Source organism: Phaethon aethereus (genome assembly GCF_964289735.1).
Source record: "Phaethon aethereus genome assembly, chromosome: 12".
In the NCBI taxonomy this organism is placed as follows: domain Eukaryota; kingdom Metazoa; phylum Chordata; class Aves; order Phaethontiformes; family Phaethontidae; genus Phaethon; species Phaethon aethereus.
Window position 1 is genome coordinate 8,044,076 of NC_138588.1, and position 19,287 is coordinate 8,063,362.

At 39.8% G+C, this 19,287-nt stretch overlaps 1 protein-coding gene across 1 annotated transcript in view; it reads left to right on the forward strand.

Annotated features, from left to right (window-relative positions):
- AGBL1 (AGBL carboxypeptidase 1) overlaps nt 1–19,287 on the forward strand; it is a gene marked incomplete at both ends in the record, with an annotated part of 299,879 nt that overhangs the window by 157,555 nt on the left and 123,037 nt on the right. Inside the window, 3 exons of the mRNA XM_082005308.1 lie at nt 4,466–4,595; nt 10,976–11,107; nt 15,199–15,375. Of these exons, the coding sequence (XP_081861434.1) occupies nt 4,466–4,595; nt 10,976–11,107; nt 15,199–15,375 (439 nt within the window). The remainder of the gene's footprint in view (nt 1–4,465; nt 4,596–10,975; nt 11,108–15,198; nt 15,376–19,287) is intronic.

The following is a 19,287-nucleotide window of genomic DNA, read 5'->3' on the forward strand; positions in this document are numbered from 1 at the left end:
TCAAACACAATGCATCCTTTAGATTTTATAGTTCCCTGTGCCCCAGGTGCTGCTGTTATCAGTCCTGAATTGTTCATTCGATGTGATGGGCCCTGTCTTTCCATTTATCTGTAATGGACAGGAGACTTTGAATCATTTTATCTTCCAAACACAGCAAGGTATTTTCTTTTAAAAGTGACTTTTCTCTCTCTCAATTTCTTGTTTTCTTCCTTTTCTAATATTTTGTGCATTATATTTATACCCCAAACTCTTTATTCTGTACATCCTGTTCACTTTTATTTTGCTTTTCCTGTGTATCTACCTTTTTCTCTCTCTTGGTCCTGCCCCCTATTTTTGTACCTGTGCAGGGCACTGATCCAGGCTTATTGCAATCAACTAAAAGGTTCCATTGACCTCTTCAAGCCTTAGGTTAGGACCAGGTATCATCTCTCCATCCATACACATGGTTCATGCAGAATTTAATGCAGTATCTGAGGTTACCTTGCCTTCAAAGCCAAACAGGCTTAAGAGTAAGACAACAAAGAAAACACATTTTTAGTAAAACTTAATGTCAGGCTTTGAGGTACAAGATTAAAAGCAAGGTCTTACAAGTGCAAACAGATTTAAAATACAATTATATTTTAAACTGAACAAGTCTGTTCTTTAGCTACTTAACCTCTTTCTCATTAGCTCCCCGTGAGGTGTCCCTGCCTTCAGAGAAACAGTCTAATGCTTCAGTTAGAAGTGCAGTTACCTCCTATGCATTCAGAAGGAGAATCTCAACTTGATCTTTCTGACTGTGATATATCAACTTCAGATGCCAGGGATCCACTTTTTTTCATAGGGTAGTTGTCCTACATGACCGCCTGCATTTATACATCTTTAGATCTGAGGATTGTGTAGAAATAGGAATATTCTGGGTGGGTGGCATATAATAATGATATTTGAAGATCATGCTCGCCAAAAAATTCACCTAAGAATGCATTTACGAGGCTTGGAATCAGTCATGTGAGTTATCTTTTCTCCAGGGACTAGATAAATGTCTTGAATGCTTTGGTTTTATTCATCTTACTGGACTATGTGACACTATTGGCATACATCTGAAGGACAGACTTCCCGAGTGTTTCTTTCCTTGGGCAATAGTGAGTGCTGAACACCTTCCCTTGTATCATGGACAGTGTTTTCTGGCCACATCCATTTAGAAAATTTAGTTAGCAAGGATTAGAGGATCACTTCTTCCACTAGCTCCATGGCTTCTCTTGAGTCATTCTGCAGATACCTACAGAAATACTACCAGGGTCTGCTTGGAGAAGGTCAAATGTATTTGTTTCATCTCCTTTTGCTGTGCTCCACTTGGTAGCCATGCACTGCCACAGAGACCGCTAATAACTATCCCATAGGCTGATACACATCCAAGAATGTCCTGGCTGTTTAAAGGTAGAAGAGGAGGCAAGCCTATAACAAAAACATCAGGCTTGTGAACAAGAGAAATGTGGCTTAATTTTTTTGCATGTATCTGGGTTGAAGATCTGTAACAAATAGCAAAATTACAGGTAATCTGTATAGAGACACAGAGGTGGGGTTTTCTTTTCGTTTTGGAATTCTTTTTGGCAAATGTTTTCATAATTTTCCTTGAGCTGCCAACTAGTCCCATGCAAGGTGGCAAGTAGTCTTGCTAATACTGCAAAAGAGAAAAGACATGTAAAACATTTAAAGCAAACATGATACCTTGGAACTGTGTTGTAAGAAATGCCTTTGATTTGAGCAATGAATTTCATTGAATTCTGCCAAACATTCAAAACCAGTTTCAGCTTCCCAGTCCCTTTATTTGCTATCAACACTTGAGATCAGCTTAATATTTTACCTTCACCCTTGCTTGTGGAGCATAACGGACAAAACCATTATCTGTGAATGTCATCGCTGTTAGGAAAGAGAGGGAAGAAAGGATGGGATAAGGGGGATCAGGGATGGCAGGGAGCTGGTATCTACAAAAGTAAACAGATTTCAACAGTATGATGGAAGGAGGGAGCAGGATGAGAAAACTCAGCCTCTCATAATTTAATTAAAAGTTCTGTATTTTCTTAAGAGCTGTGAATACAAGCTGACAGGCTGAGGGCTAATATTTAAAGGTCATTTAAATGAGTAGGGATGTTAATGTTGAAGGGACAAAGCTGAACTTGTGTCTCCCAGCTCTTGCCTACATGCAGAGATGTTACCTTCTTTCCCTGCTGTAAATAAGAGCTTTCAAATTATTGTTTTAGAGTTGGATTACACTTACTAAACTAATACTAAGCAACCAGCAGCATCTGTGAACTGCAGGAGAGGGATTGGCTTGTCATAGGGTCACCTCTAGGAAAGAAACTGTTTGTATCAGAGCAACAGAGTTGGTAAATTGTATGACGGACAGAGCAAAACCTGTCAAAAGAGCAGGGATGCTGTGAACTGCAGAGGTGTTAGCATGCTGTGTGGAAACTCTGCTCATGTATGAGTAATGCATTGTGGTTCATGGTAAAACTTAATTATTCTGAAATAACAAGAATTTTTTTTTCTTGATGTTAAATTGAAGTACAAGTATAAAAGTCCATCTGTCATTCTTTCTCTCAGAATGGAAATTCTGTTGTTGTTTTCAATTGGTTGCTCTCCCTCATATAACTGTGGTGCAGGAAGACATGACATGCTTACGTCAAGGAGGTGTTTGGGTCTTATTTTTTTACCAGTCACATTGGGGAACTATGAGTTTCTGAATGCAACCCAGTGACTCTTTATGTGGACTTGTACCTATTGAAAGGAAACCATGTAAGCACACAAGTTTTTGGCAGTAATACAGCCGCTAATCTCAGCTGAGCAGCTGTTCTCCTGAAATTCAGGAGAGGTGAGCCTAAAGGTAACTTTATCTGAAGAGCCTTTAAGAAACATAGCAGAAGTTGTCATGTTTTCATGTAGAATTTTTGGCAGAAGCACCACAGCAGCATTTGCCGACTTCCCATGTGTTAACTATTGCTAATGTTTTCTAATTTGCCAAATGAGTAACATGGGGACTATGGATTATGAGGAAAGAAGGGAATTCAAATAACAGGGAAACTAGAGTAAACTTGGAATGGATCTTGTGATGTTGCTAGAAACCCCAAGATGGCATCAGAGACCTTGTTTTTCTACATTAAAAATGTATGAAATATTCTTAGTGACTCTTATTATTTCTTTGTCTTCTGTTCTTAACTGGTTCTCTATTGTTTATACTTTCTTTTTTTAAAAAAAAGCATTCTTGCTTTATGATCCTTTTTCTTCAAGCATCATTTGCAAGTCATTGATAATACTGAAGATGATACATGCAACAGACCCTAACTGCAGTGCAAGGCTCTACAAATACAATAACAGACCACATCCCCAGGAATACAGTCGTACTCTATTTTGTTCTAGGAGGCTGGAATGACACAATTGGGTGCAACTCTGTAGCTAGAAATTCATCCAACACTGAGGGTTTTTTAAATATTTTTTTTAAAGCACAAGCCAGCCCAAGTTTACTATGCTACTGGAAGCATTCTAGTGCTGAACTGGATAGTATGGAGATGATGAGGACCTACCACAACGTCTCATATGCTAGAGGGTTGATTCCTGAATTTTATCAGCACACCATGATTTGAAAATTGTGGACCACTTTACAACAAATCCTTCGAGGGGCGTGAGGAGGCTCTGATCTACACATGGTCATTAACAAGGGAGATTAGTTGGATTTTGCAAAATTGTACCATGATGTACTGCTCCATACGGTCAAGTATCCTGCACAATATTTCACTGATCACTGAGTCAGTAACAGAATACGTTCAAGCCAACTAAGAGAAACGTTTTCTCAGTGCAAATCTGGGATCCTTATTTAGCTTTTTATTCAGCCTTTGCAGTGAAACTAGGTAATTGTTCTACATAATGATGTAGCATGCATCAAGATTTTGATATGCTTTAGATAGCAGCATTTCTTGTGAGTGGAGAAGCTTAAATGAGATATCCAGCTCATCTCATTTAAGTGTGTTCATATTTTAGACTGGTCAAAAAGATTCAAGTACCTGTCTTCAGTTACAATGAGTAGGAGTTGGATGTACTTGTTTTCTATGGAGGTTTTGAGAAGCTTGTGCTCTATGCCAGCTGAGTGAATTTCATAGATAGCATAGAATTTAGAGCATTTCAGAAGACTTTTTGTTTGTAAGTAGACTTTTAATGTGTACATAGTTAGGTAAAGGAAAAACTGCATTTGTTTTCAGGACTGCAACTATATGAACCTTGGAAGGAAAAGAAATTATAAAATTCATATACTATAAGCACCTTTGAAGTATAATATGGACCGTTTATTCATTCCAGCCCAAAGTTCACAACCGTTATATCTGTGTTCTAATTGATATTCCCTGGCCTTGGGCCAGAGTTTTGCCAGAATTGGAAACTTTTTGGAATCAGCTGCTGTCTTGCTAGTTCGTGATGTGTTGTTTTCTGATTTCAGCCATCGTTGTTCGTTGAGTGGGGATGATCTGAACAGACAGTGGTTGACACCCAATTCCCAGCTCCATCCAACTATTTACCATGCCAAAGGTCTTCTCTATTACCTGCGCAGCATTGGCCGGGCTCCTCTGGTAAGTCTCTTCCAGGATCTTTTGTGAGTTACTGTGTATGGATTACTTACTGTAGTCATGTGAACAGTCTGGTTTTTAGGGCTGGAGTGATTTGGAAAGCATCATGTGCTGTTACATTTTCATCTTACAGAATTGTTTTGAAGGTCTTGGATATTTATTACTTACTGAAGCTTCTAACCAGCAACTCCAAATTTCAGAATCTCTGCACACCTGGAATATAAATGAGAAAATGAATTCCTTAAAGCTCTTTAATATCTGCAAAATACTCCAACTAAGCTAAATATTATGAGCAGGTTATTGCTATTTTCATGGCAATGATAGCAGAAATTCCACAAAGATGTAGTCTGAATGGACTGTGCAAAAACCCATGCTGGAACAACACACGCAATCACAAAACCACAGGAAGCAAACCTCAAAATGTCTGAACTTCCATGCTGCTTTGATAATGGAAAGAACATGGCTGGTTTTGAGGGGTACCAGAAATCACGAGAGATGGGTCTCGTCTCAAAGCTGCAAATGGGTTAGGGCTGGGATCCATCCCATCTGCTCAGTCTTTTGTTGCCCAGGAGAATTAAAAGAAAATTCTGAGACCTCAGAGGAAAAAAAACCATCACAGGCTTGTTCAAATGTTAATGAACAGATGTGGATGCACAGATTGGCAGGCTGGCTGATGATAGCTACAGTCATGCAGGAAATGTCCCAAGACACCAAATTCCCTCTGGGTCTGAGGAAAGCCCCAGGCAAAGTGAATATGCCTGTGAGCTTCTTTAAGTGAATTCTTTTGGGAATGTAGTTTTTGGCTAAGGCAACAGCCCTGAAATTCAACTTTGTAGCCCAAGGAATGTTGCAGAAACTCAATTCATGGTTGGGAATTCACTCGCCAACACATTTTCCTTTGATTCAGAGCAATGTAGGATCAGTCTTGTTTTCCCTGCTGTTTGCTATTTGTCCTTTTCTAATACACAACCATCCTTGTCATATCCAGGTGCATAAATCTGAACACACACTCAGGGCTAATTTTCACCATTACTGAGTGAAGTGAGACTATTGATCCTATCATCTCCCTCACTCACAGTCTGCATGTCAGGCTTGGTAAAATCATTTTTCTTTACATTTGAAAAATATATTGGTTTTAGTTTATACATGCTCAAAAATGCCTTTTCTCTCCTCCATAAGAGAGATGGGTTTCTTTTCTCCTTTTTTTCTTTTTTCTTTTTTTTTCTTCTTTCTTTTTTTTTTTTTTTTCCCTCCAAGATCCTATGGAGTCAAGTTCACTGATAGCCAAATGATTTTTGTGAAGTGATTTAGTTTAATTTATCCTGACGATGCATAAGCAGTTTCTTCAAAACAAAGGAAAGCTGCTTGGAGGAAAAAAGGAAAGAACTTTAAAGTTAACAGCCTTTCAAACCAAAACCATTTTAATTGGTAACTTCTATAGACAACAGCCTGCTAAGTGCCAGGTGCCCACCAAAAACTGCTCTATCACTCCCCATCCTCAACTGGACAGGGGAGAGAAAATATATGGGTCAAGATAAGGACAGGGAGATCACTCGGCAATTACTGTCATAGACAAAACAGACTCGACTTGGGGAGTAGGTCGAGGGAGGTGATTCTGCCCCTCTACTGGTGAGACCCCACCTGCAGTCCTGCGTCCAGCTCTGGAGCCCTCAACACAGGAAAGGCATGGGCCTGTTGGAGAGTCCAGAGGAGGACCACAAAAATGCTCAAAGGGATGGAACACCTCTCGTATGGGGACAGGCTGATACAGGTGAGGTTGTTCAGCTTGGAGAAGATGGAGGCTCTGGGGAGACCTTATTGCAGCCTTCCAGTATTTAAAGGGAGCCTATAAGAAAGATGGAGACAGACTTTTTAGTAGGGCCTCCAGCGACAGGACAAGAGGTAATGGTTTTAAACTAAAAGAGAGCGGATTTCAACTAGATATATGGAAAAAATTTTTCACAATGAGGGTAGTGAAACACTGGAACAGGTTTGCCTAGGGAGGTGGTAAATGCCCCATCCCTGGAAACATTCAAGGTCAGGTTGGACGGGGTTCTGAGCAATCTGTTCTAGTTGAAGGTGTCCCTGTTCATCACAGGGGGGTTGAACTAAATGACCTTAAAAGGTCCCTTTCAACCCAAAGATTCTATGAAATTAGTTTAATTTATTACCAATTGGATCAGAGTAGGATAATGAGAAATAAAACCAAACCTTAAAAACCCCTTCCCCCCACCCCTCCCTTCTTCCCGGGCTCAACTTCACTCCTGAATTCTCTCCCTCTTCCCCACCAGCAGAGCAGGGGGACAGGGAATGGGGGTTGTGGTCAGTTCATTACATGTTGTCTCTGTTGCTCCTTCCTCCTCGGGGGGAGGACTCCTCACACTCTTCTCTTGCACCAGCGTGGGGATTCCTTCCCACGGGAGACAGTCCTCTATGAAATTCTCTAACAGGAGTCTCTCCCACAAGCTGCAGTTCTTCACGAACTGCTCCAGTGTGGGTCCCTCCCACAGGGTGCAGTCCTTCAGGAACAGACTGCTCCAGTGTGGGTCCGCCATGGGCTCACAAGTGCTGCCAGGAAACCTGGTTCAGCCTGGGCTCCTCTCTCCATGGGGACACAGGCCCTGCCAGGAGCTTGCTCTAGTGCAGGCTTCCCATGGGATCATGGCCTCCTTCGGGCCGGCATGGGGTCCTCCCTGGGCTGCAGGTGGTTATCCGCTCCAGTGTGGAGCTCCATGGGCTGCAGGGGGACAGCCAGCCTCACCATGGTCTTCACTACAGGCTGTAGGGGAATCCGCTTTGGCACCTGGAGTACATCCCTCCCCTCCTTCTTCACTGACCTGGGTGTCTGCAGAGTTGTTGCTCTCACTTATTCTCACTCCTCTCTCCAGCTACAATTTCACAGGTTGTTTTTTTTCCCCCCTTCTTAACTCTGTTATCGCAGAGGCGATGCCATCATCACTGATGGGCTTGGCCTTGGCCAGCAGCAGGTCTATCTTGGAGCCAGTTGGCATTGGCTCTGTTGGACATAGGAGAAGCTTCTAGCAGCTTCTCACAGAAGCCAGCCCTGTAGCCCTCTGGCTACCAAATCCTTGCCACATAAACCTGATACACTTGTTGTCTCTGGGAACCCTAGTAAGGCAAGGACTGGATGCACTGTGGCATTGCAGCCCTCAGCAGTGTGGCATTTCCTTTCAACTGAGAGCAACAAAGTGGGAGTGTTGGAGACCTTCTGTCTGGGAGCAGCCAGGTCTGATGGGGAGAGATAAGTTGCACTTGTGGTGAGAAACTGCTATGGTTTAGAAGTTATAGTTGACAATGCAGTTGCAGCACACAACAGGGAACCTGCAGCTTGTAGAGTCTCAGTTGCAGTGAAGAGCAGGATGCCCTTGGAGGGGGACAGAAATAACTTCCTAGGGACCAGCAGGCACTGAGCAGAGTTTGCTGCCATTTAAAGGCATTGTATCAAACTTGGAAACAAGCATCTGCCTGCAAGGATGTTGCTCATTGTGAGGAAAAAACCCTAGGCATGTCTACCTTAAAACTCTGAGATTCAAAGTCCACAATGGTAGTAAGGAAAAAAAATGAGACTTTACACAAAAAAAAGACATTTCAAAATGTTTTGTTTTCCAACGGATTTTCTTGCTTTCCATTTTCTATTTGGCTTTTTCTTTATTTTAAAAGGTGCCTGGTTCTATGACTCATGAGGAGGGTTGTTTCTGAGTTAGAAAGCTGTCCTTTACCTTTAGTATGATCAGTGTTGGCAAATAACTTTAAATAGATACAAAATCTGCATGTGTGTCTTCATAACCCAGTGAGTGCAAGCCTTTGGAGTTTGACTGGTTTGTATGTATTGGTGTCCCAGCCATATGGAAGAACGGGACTGGTAGGTCCCACATTTGATTAGTGTTTGCCCAGACATATCCCAGGACTACAAAATACCACTTAGCCTTGGCTGAATGGTGAGTCATAAGGTACCCTGTAGTATGAAAATGAGGCAGAAAAATGTATTATAAAGAACAATTGATTATAAATATGGGGAGTGACTGCATTATGCAGAAAACAATTAAATTGTAGCTCTAGACAACTTGCAAGTAGAATGAAAGTATTTCTAGTAGCAGTGACTCTATTGTGGAAGCTGGCAACAATCAGTGAAAGATCCCGTGGCCTGAAACGGCAGCAGTGTTACAGAACAGGGCTTTGATAATACTTTGCCAATACTCATTCTAGACCTGTCACTAAGGGCTCATCTGCAGCTTGCTTGAGGTGCAGAATTATAGACCTGCTACTGATCAGGCAGCCCAACTATCTGACTATCTGATCATCCCTGTGTGGTTTCTGATACATATATATATTTTGCTAAAATATTATTTTTGTGTCTTTTGTGTGTTTTTAATTTTGGAAATTGGCAGGTAATTGATACCAAATTGAGCTGGGTTCTTTGCCTTGAAATAAGACGAAAGCTATAACATCCTATTTGGTATTCATAGGAATAGATTCTAGGTGGTACCTGTGGTTAGTCTAAAATATGATTGTATATCGCTGATAGCTTAGATGAAACACTAGCTGGAAAAATGTCTGTTAAGAGAACCCATAAATGCAGCTCTTTGGAAGGCGACATTACAGGGTAATTGCTCGTGGTTCGGACAGACTTACTTCAAGTGCAGGGTTGCATAAGCCCTGCAAAACAAGCAGACAGCCTGATGGAGCAGGATCTCTGTGGTCAGTGCAATGCTGGCTTTTTGCCTTTGGGAATGATTTTGTTTGCACCAACAAAAGCTTTCAGACTGTCCTGTTTGTCCTCCCCTTTCTGCCTTGGATGGGCGGCAAGGGTATAAGTAAAGCAGGAGCAGTTGCGGAGTAGATTGCTGTTCACGTGCTTCAAGTGTGGAAACTGTGTGCTGCAAGGATGTGCAGACCCAGAGCCCTGCAAAGAGAGCCGGAGGTGAGTGGTGGTGCAGAAAGGAAAGCGGACAGGCCAGAAAGCAAAAGAAGGAGCAGTGTATAACCTATGGATATGTATGATTGTCCAGCTAATAAAGAGCAGTGAGAAGGTTTTCTGTGCATGTGTGCCTTAGCCTCTCCAGTATGTCAACCTACTACTTGTCAGAGGAGCTGAAATAATGTACATGCTCAATTCCTAGGTAGTTAAACACCCTGACTTGCTGCAGCTAAACTTAGTTACTGCATAGCTGGTAAATAAACATACTAGGGTAAATCTTGCCCTAACAGTTGGTGGAAGAAAGCTCACCTACTCCATCTGTTTCTCCCTGCTTTTATATGTATTTAAGTAAGAAAACATGTATTTTTTTACCTCATATTTCTCCCCCATCTCTCTTTAGATTGATCCATAATTCGTCCTTACCTGCCTATACCCATTCTTTTTTCTCCGACATATACCCTGGAAAACTGTTTCAATGAAATCTTGAAGCTCCTTTCTACTCAGTGGTAAAAGCTGGTTTAAAATGAGCCAATTCCTTCTCTTTAGAAATTCTTGTCTTTCCATTGACAGATTTCTGAATATTCCTGATAAAGACATGGACAATATATGTAACAGCAGTGTGTTTATCGACTTCATATCTCAGAGGGCACTGAGATTGATTATTCTTTAAGACTTGGGTCAATATTTACCTCTTGGGTCATTAAATTGTGATTTTCATTTCTATAGGAGTTGATATCTGCCTATAAAAGCAATCGAAGCTTCTGCTAAAACTGGGAATGTGTCTTGTGCCTAGTTTATATGATAGCTGACATGAGAGATGGATTAGATAGATAGATTAGACACTGTGGAAAGAGATTATTTGCCATGAAGGTAGGTCATGTTCTGTGCTTGGCTTCCAGGAATTTATGCAAAGATCTGACAGCATTGTGCAATACAGTTGCACAATTATATTTTCCTGAAAATTATGTAGCACAGGCTTTTAATTTAAAGAAATCAAAGTGATTATTAATTGTTTGGGAAAGCACAGATTTCAAATCTCATGAGGATAAAGCTGGAGTTTAGGAGTTTAGAAGTAGAAAGAGCCTGACAAATTGCTCTGTTGTATCATAACTTACCATGAACCCTTAAGTTCCCGAGTTGCCATGGATTCTTGCACAGGTGTCATGTTTTTTTCTGCTGCAGATGGAAATGAACCAGTCTTGAGACTGGATCCTTGAGATCATGTCAGATTGAATAAATGAAGCAAAATACAACTGACTAATGAAGTTTGACACAGGTTATAGGCATGGCACAATCTAATCTCCTCTGAAGAGACACGAAAAAAACATTTACCCCCGCTATAGTCTTATAGTGCTTATTGTGAATAACCAGGAAACCTTTTCTTTTTCAATGTTCAAGACTACTTTTTTTTTTTTCCCCTCTTCTCCCCCCCTCCTCTCCCTAGGTATTCTGTGACTACCACGGACACTCCCAGAAAAAGAACGCGTTTCTTTATGGCTGCAGCATCAAGGAGACCTTGTGGCAAGCAGGCTGCATGGTTGACACAGCAGTTATCGCAGAAGATGTTGGCTACAGGGTAGGTCCACTTTGTCCCTTTCTGCAATCAGTGGCACGTACGTGCACCTATGGAGCTAGTTAAGATAAGGTCAGCTCACAAATTTTGGAGATAAGCGTAAGCTTCCCTTACTCCAGAGGAGTAATGGCCCAGAGAGTTTAAAATCATGCATAATATCTTCATGCACCAGATATCAGCAAGAATATTGTTGGTAGATGGATCCCTATTTATTTCATTTTAGTAAGATGCTGGGTTATAATCTGTGGCTGCAGGCTAACAGGTCAGCCTTATTTTTGTGTGTTTTATTATTTCTATATATATATACACTTTTGTCCTCTCAACCCACTGTAATAAGAGAATAAATAGGAATTATGTAATGGTAACTTTGAAAATGACAATGTGACACTGTCCTACTCAGTTGAATTGCTTCATTACAAAATGCTTCTGGTCCCACCGGAAAAAAAAAATAGAGAATTCAATGAGTGTCAAACAGATCTAACATAGTGGAGTTACTTCCACAGCAAGTGCTTGGTGTCATAGATAGGGAAATTTTTCTGGAATTAAAAAGAACAAATACTAAAATCTGTTTTATTTCTGCTTTGTGTGAATGTCTTGTTCATCAAACTGTTCTCTCTACTTCCTGCCTGTCTCTTTTTTTTTTTGTGTCTATTTAGATTATATTTTCCTCTTAAATGACAAATTTCTGTGGGGTAAAAAAGAATGTTATAAGCTCTAATTATATTCTTAAAAAATGTTAATATTGTAAAATTTTGAAACTTTAATTGTGGACTTAAACTGATTATAGATATATATCTTGGTTCACTCCAACCTGAAAGAGCTTGGAAAGTCTTTTTCAGTTTATGTTTCTGTATAATTTTTGCTACTTCAGCACAAATGTTAATTATCCCTCTGTAAGGATGCCACATCTTCTGTGTTCATCTTACGGCATTGTACGCAGCATCCTGAAACTTTACTGGAAGGGAGTGCTCCAGCGTTTGTCATGAGGGGTCCCTGTGGCAAACGCTCTGTTTCACAAAGAAAGCAGGGAGGGTACTTACAGTTAGGACATCTTTTGCTGTGTTTGAATTCAGAGGGCTTGAAAAGGCTGAGGATGGTTCGCTGTTACACAAACAGAATTCAAATGCTGCTGTCAGCATCTGGAGCCTGTCTTGAATCTGCTATGAAGAAAGGCTCTAAGGCTGTCCAAGAATATTCTGCAGTGACCTATAAGAAATATTTTGTGGTTCAAATCCTCTCTTTTGCACAAGACAGGAGATGGGTGCCTGCTGCAGTTCCTGCCTGTGGGTAACCGTCTTCCTTCCTAGGCCGGGCAACCTGGGTATACAGAAGAACACGCCTGCAATTGCAGACTGTAGCAGATAATCACTACTGAGCTGCTCCCTTGCACTGTTTGCACAAGTTTCTCTCCTGCCTCCTGTAGGTAGTTGGGGATTAATCTGGCCTCCATGACTGAATTTTCTCCCAGGAACAGGAACCAAATACCTTAAGAAAATGTTGTTCTTTGGACCATCATTTGCCTCATAGGTCATAGAACCAGCTGTAGCCCTTGACAATATACAGGAGCAAAAGTCTTCATTACCTTCTAATATTTGGTGGCTTTGGGTGACTTGTGCAGTATTGGCAGCACAAAGCCTGGCTTGAAGATTTGTCCTTTTGATAGCCATTCCAGGCCCCTTTGACAGCAATCTCTGCAGGGACATCAGTAAAGAAATATAATTCCATTCTCTACTAACGGGATTGGAAGTTTATAGACAGGGTCCTGTGTGAGGGGGAGCAGTTTACTTTGCTGTTATCCATGCTAAATCCAGCTGTGCATGAGAAAGGGAACACAGTCATGCTGCTTCATTATCATAAAAGCATGCTTTAAAAGGGTGTGTTTTCACTATTTCAAAATATACTATTGAAAGATAATTAATGAGAAGAATAAGTAGAAAAAGAACCATTAGTGTGAAATCCAGTGAAAGCTGGCAAAATGAAAAGAATATTAAATTCAGATTTACTAATGCTCCTAAATGAGTCCTGCGTACAGAGACATTACTGTTACCTGCCAGCATTTTTATTTAATTAAATGTAAAAGATTGATTATGCATATAATTTCAATTGTTTTAAAAAGCTAAACTGGATTAGGGATTTGATTATTGTATTTGATAGGATATATTTACAAAAAAATCTCTGTGTTAGTTCAGATAAGGGCAGGATGGAAACTATCTGAACCTTCACATACAGTTTAACTGGATGTCATGATTGTGAGATTATAAACATCTGGGTGATAGGGCTCTGCTGCATTTTTAAAATTCCTGTTCAACCCAAATCCAGGGAAACATGGAAGCACCGAATGAAAACATATTATTTTGTGATCACCATGCAGCAAGTAGCATGTTGAAGGTAATCCAGAAATGTTGGATGCTTCATCGAAGGCAAGCAGTCAATTTTAAAGATTATTCTGTTCAGTATGCTCACAGGAAAGGGAGTACTGTAGCTTTTAGTAGCACACTGGAGATCTTGACTTAAGAGTGAGCCTTGCAATGGTCTCAGATTTAAAATGGAATCTTTTGCTTTGTTCCAGTTTTCTCCACCTCATTTTTTTTCATCTGAAAAATGGATTTTGTAGATCTTTAGATCTATACCTTCTAGAACTGGTAAAGTCCATTGATAGCTGTAGCCAGAATATAGTGAAAAATGAAATTTACTTTTTTGTTATGGAGATGTGTACAGCTAAGATATTTTCAGGAGACATTGCAGAATAGCTCAGGTCAAAGGTTTATCATCCACATCAAACATGTTTTGGGAAAAGATATTATTCTTTCACTTTCAATGAAACCAAATATTCCTGTACAGTGCTATGAAGTAAAGCCCAACAGAACAGAACTACAGTTGCTCAGAATCAGTCAGTGAAACTGATTGCTATTGGAAAGTGAAATTAGCTGGTTGGCTTTCGCTGCTCAAACTGAATTAAATTCAAGGGTAAATGTCATTAACAATAAGCAGGAACTCCTTTTATATCCTTTTATATGAATCCATTCAGTTCAGATGTTTAAGAAAGATGTCATCAAAGAAATAATGAATGTCCTCATTTTCCTTGCTCTTCTCTAGATGGATCAAACGGACTTTTGGCAATGTTGTGGTTCGTACACCAGCACTAAAATTTAGACACACATACATGCACACACGTGTGTATATATATGTGTGTGTACCTAAAGGTCCAGTTTCTACATAGAGCACACCTAGTGTTAATGTATCTAGTATATATTTTTATAGAGTGTAAAAGTAACACATTTAGCACTGTGTAATGACTAAGTAAGTGTTGCCTCTTCACTGATGGAAATATTTGATACTACAGTGCGTTAGGAGTGTTTATAGACTTTGTTGTTAGGAAATATGATTTCTAGAATGAGAAAATCACTCAGGGCTAAGATGTAATTTTGACTGTGTTTTCATGATTACTTTTTATTGTGATTCTCTGGATTAAGTGTATAAATTCTATCGTTTGGATTCAGATGAGAATATTTTGGTTTGTTTCACAATGTAAGTTAGTTAAATGTTGAGCTTTATTTTCATATAATTTTGTGCTACCTTCCGTAAGAATACACATGCCCTTGCTCTGCTTTTTGTTCAGACAAAACTCCTCCTACAGCTGAGTCCCTTGTCAAGTTGTGGATGAGTGATGGGAGGGCATACAGTATAGCTGGAGAGGGGAATATCAGGTACTGAACTATGACAGCAGTCACTTCTCGGCAGCACAACAGAAAGGTGTAGGTTAATGTTAAAACAGTTTGCAAACAAAACTCTGTAAGTAACTTCAGTAGTACTAAACTACTGGGTGTGAAAATGTTTGATTTTGAATGAGACATACCAAGTGTATTTGGTTATTTTGCGGTTTAGTCTGTAGGATGAAACAAATGTTAGAATCTGAGGATTTCACATGGGATGGACATAACGCACTGGTAGGAGATCTCAGTAACAGTGTCTACAGATAGATTTAATTATATACACAGTAAAAAACACAGGTCTCTCTGTATATGTGTGTGTGATATAAACACATGCACATCTGTTCAATTAATTTTCTCATCACTGCTGTTATTTTCTCATAGACTCTTCCTAAAATCCTGGATAAAGTGGCCCCTGCATTTGTCATGAACAGCTGCAGCTTCCTGGTGGAGAAGTCCCGGGAGTCGACAGCCCGGGTGGTGGTATGGAAGGAAATGGGTGTGTTGAGGAGCTACACTATGGAGAGTACATACTGTGGCTGCAACCATGGGCTCTACAAAGTGAGTAAATCTTTCAAAGAACCCTATGCCACCCTCCTCCTAATGCACATCTCATGAGCTTGGAAGGATAAAGCAGAGGAGATAGCCATTGTCTTGATGCTTAACATTGTCTGCTCTCTCCAGATCCATGTAGCCATGCTTCTGAGTTTCTCCTCAATGAAATCTTTCTATGATCCCTCACTCTTTTACCTTCCATGCCAGGAGACTCCGTTCTCTGAGGTTTCATTCAACAGTGAAATAACAAGATACTCCAGTCTGGAGCCAAAAGCATTGAGCTGAAGGAAGGAGTGTTTTTGAGGGCATTTATCCTTATAAGGGTATTCAGTGTTGTAAAAAATGTGTTGGTAGGTCATATGGACATCTTTAAGACTGGTTCTAGGGTAATTACCTTGAATACTAGTGGCACGGAGGACTTTGGTATAGGCAAGCTACCTGAGCATTCACCTGGCTAAATTTAAGAGCATGCACTGAGGATCCTGCATTCGGAGTTGCCTGTTACTGACAGCCAAAGGTAGCTAATCTAAGGCTAGTTTTGATAGCTGTCCATGAGCTCAAGGTATGCCTGTGACTGTGATCTAGACAGACCAGAATTCCACATTAAATGAGGCTCCAGACTTGGTAGGAAGGGCTGTACTCATACTGAATGTATTGGAGACATCAGTCTATGAGATCTCCTGGCACTTTTTAAGTACACAGGATAAATGTTAGTAATTGCATTTGAGTTATCATAATTCTCCATTCATTCAAATGGTGAATTCTTTCTCTTGTTCCTTTTCCAAAGCTGTTGCTTTCATTGAAAGCCTTCCATATTCCACCTCATTTCTCCCACTAGGGCACAATCCTTATCTATATACCATTAATAAACATTTAAGGATCCTAAAAGACCCTTAAGGAAAGAGCCATTATTACAAATAACAATTAATTAATAAGACATTCAAATGATTATCTTTGGAAGCTCTATACTAATCCTTTTACATCTCTGTAGAACGTAGCCAGGAAGCACTCGGCTCCTGTTTTAACCATGCTCCACTATACACACATCAATTCCAAGACAGGAAAGGCAGAAGAAAAAAACAGCAGACAGTTTAAAGAAAGAGAATATAATTGCCCTGGGCATTACATCTAACACTCCCTACTCCTGAGAAGTGCTAATGTTTTTTTAATAGGCACCACAGGTCAAGATAGTGGTTTTGAATCTCTTTTTAGACGGTGGGGGAAAATCTACCTCGACTGAAGTCAATGACAAAACTCCTTGTGATCTCCATAGAGGAAGATTTCACTGATTTCCTAGATAACCGCAGTAAGACCTAAAAACAGTGACACATCAGATTGTATCAATATGTAATGATTTGTTCTCCTTCAGTATCTGTGAGGTCTTTAAAGCAAATGTGCTTAATTTGTGCCATTAGGTGTCTGAAATAGTAGAATGAGCAAAATTAAATGCCATATTCAGATGTTGCATTTAAGCACTGTGTGCCATCGACAGGGGCCCTGTATTATATACCCTGTATTAAGACACCAAAAATAAGCAGAAAGACACAATGCAGATGGCTCAGGATTCTTTTTTTAAAGAAATTCTTTAAAATATGTGAAATTATTTTCTACATTCTTTCTTGTCGTCTTTTTTTATCACTGATCAGGACTGCGGGCAGCCACTGAGGACAAGAGGAAGTTGACATATGAGGCCTTGCAAGTAGTGACAGAATCCAGTATTCTTGTGCCTCATAAGGAAGTCTATAAGCTGTAAAGCAGTTCTGAAATTTCCATTCTGAACACCCTGAAAAACTGGGTCCCGGTTGGACCATTGGGTTATTTTTATGAGGTCACATATCCTTCATTTCTTTTTCTTTTTTTTTCTTAGGATTATCATTTATCTCAAAGATGAAGGATACATAAATATTCCCATGAGGGGGCATTTCTTCACCATATCTTTATCATAAGGATAATACAAACACTTTTTGCAATTTCTCTGATTCAGGCAGGTTTAAAGTATTTCCACTCATTTATTTCAAGTACCCAACTTGTTAGTATCAAAATGGAGTATAATTTCTTATGTTGACATTTATGCCGGAGCTGCACATAAATACATGAGCTATCTCTTTCAAATAATGGATATTAACAGGCTATTTTCTATTCCTTTTAACACTCTTTAGAGTTGGTTCTTGTGTCTTGTTCTTAGAAGTGGATTATTTAAGGTATGGACTTGACAGGCTGACTTGAAGATTTCATTGCATAATACCATTTAATACTCAGCTTCCATCAAGTCAAAACTATTTAATTATTATCTGGAAGCCCTGAAATTATTCCTGTAAACTGGAAATTAATCACATGAGAGGTCATGTTTTTTCTAGAGACTTCAACCTGTGCTCTTCATTCTTGGGCCCTCAAGTTGATGTGTGTGTAAACAATAGACTGAAATTAATGCTCAGGCAGGAGATGTCAGCATCCTATATTTAGAGCTTTCTGATACATGGATCAGTAGATTTGTGTTTAACTGTGAATAGAATCAGTTTCTTAACTGCATAGGATTGATCTCCTGTAGGGATATATCCAGAATCTCCCCTGGACAAACATGCCCTTATGTTTTTGATACTTTTATACCTTGAAGTACAGTACAAACAATAGCTAGGATTTAAAATGTCTCACCATATGCAGCAGAGACTCCCAAATCTGGCATCATTCAGTGAATCAGTAGTCAACCTTCTAATAGAGCACAGCAGACCTGGATCCTGGTCTCTAGCTTTCTTCCTGCTTTTAAGTGATGAAAGTAACTTGTTCAAGTAGCTGCTTTGCTGGCTATGAGCACAGATATAGTACTTGGAGTTGCACAGGGACCTCCAGTAGGGATTGTGTAAATTATTTAGGAAGAGCAAGAAAGCCTTTATAGGGGCTGCAAGAGGTTAAAATATTAATTGGACAAGGCTGGCAAGTGTGCCCCCTCTCACCACATGTCAAGGAAGGACTGAGGTAAACCAGAACTTAGTTTTTCTGATAAAGAGTCCAGAAAAGATGCTGCTAGAGTTTTTCTTCTTTTGGATTGAAATGTAGCCTTCATTTTTAAAAATAGTTTAGTGACTGAAAGGCAGGAATTTGGTACTATTGATATGTAAATGAGAAAGAATAGTGACCCTAGCCTCGTTTAAAAACCATTTGATTTCAAGTTGGGAGGAGACCAGAAATGAGAGGAGAAAAGAGATAGTTTGTCTCTGTTGAATCTCCCCCTCTGTGTGATCAATAGAAATGCAATAAACCAACTCCCCTTAAGGAAGTGAAACATAAAACTAAAGAAACTATTGATCTTATCTAAGCTTTTGTTCAACTTAAGAAGAAAAGAAGGGGAAAAAATATCCAAACTCTTTTTCATTTTGTCTAGATTGCCCATTCAGTCTTAGAGGAGCAGCATCTTCATCTGAAAGATGCTAAGAACAAAGCAGCCAATTTCTGTAGGGAATCCTTCCTCCTGCTTCTGCCAGTTTACAACCCTATGGTCAAAACAGAAAACAAAACAAAAAAACCTGCTTATCATTTCTTTGCTATGTGAAAGCAATCTACGTTGTTCCCTTGTTGGAGCTTTTACCCCTCCAGCTTACCATGTCATTTTTATTGCTCCCTCCCTTTTGTGGGATGCAGAGCCCCTTCTCATCTCTTGTTTTTAAAAGACTGAATGCAAGGCTGTACTGTAAGAAGTTTTACCTGAGTATCACTACAGTCAGGTGCAATCATGAACCCAAAATAATTAAATCTCCAGTGATACATATTGATATTTTCCCAAGTTTCTTATGTGATTAATTTTTAAACTTGCATATCTCTTTGCTATTACTATGTTCTATTGTGTTCCAGTGTTTCAACATTCTTCTTGATTCCTTGTTACCTAGCCTACTAGTTAGGACCCTTCTACAGCATACTGCACTG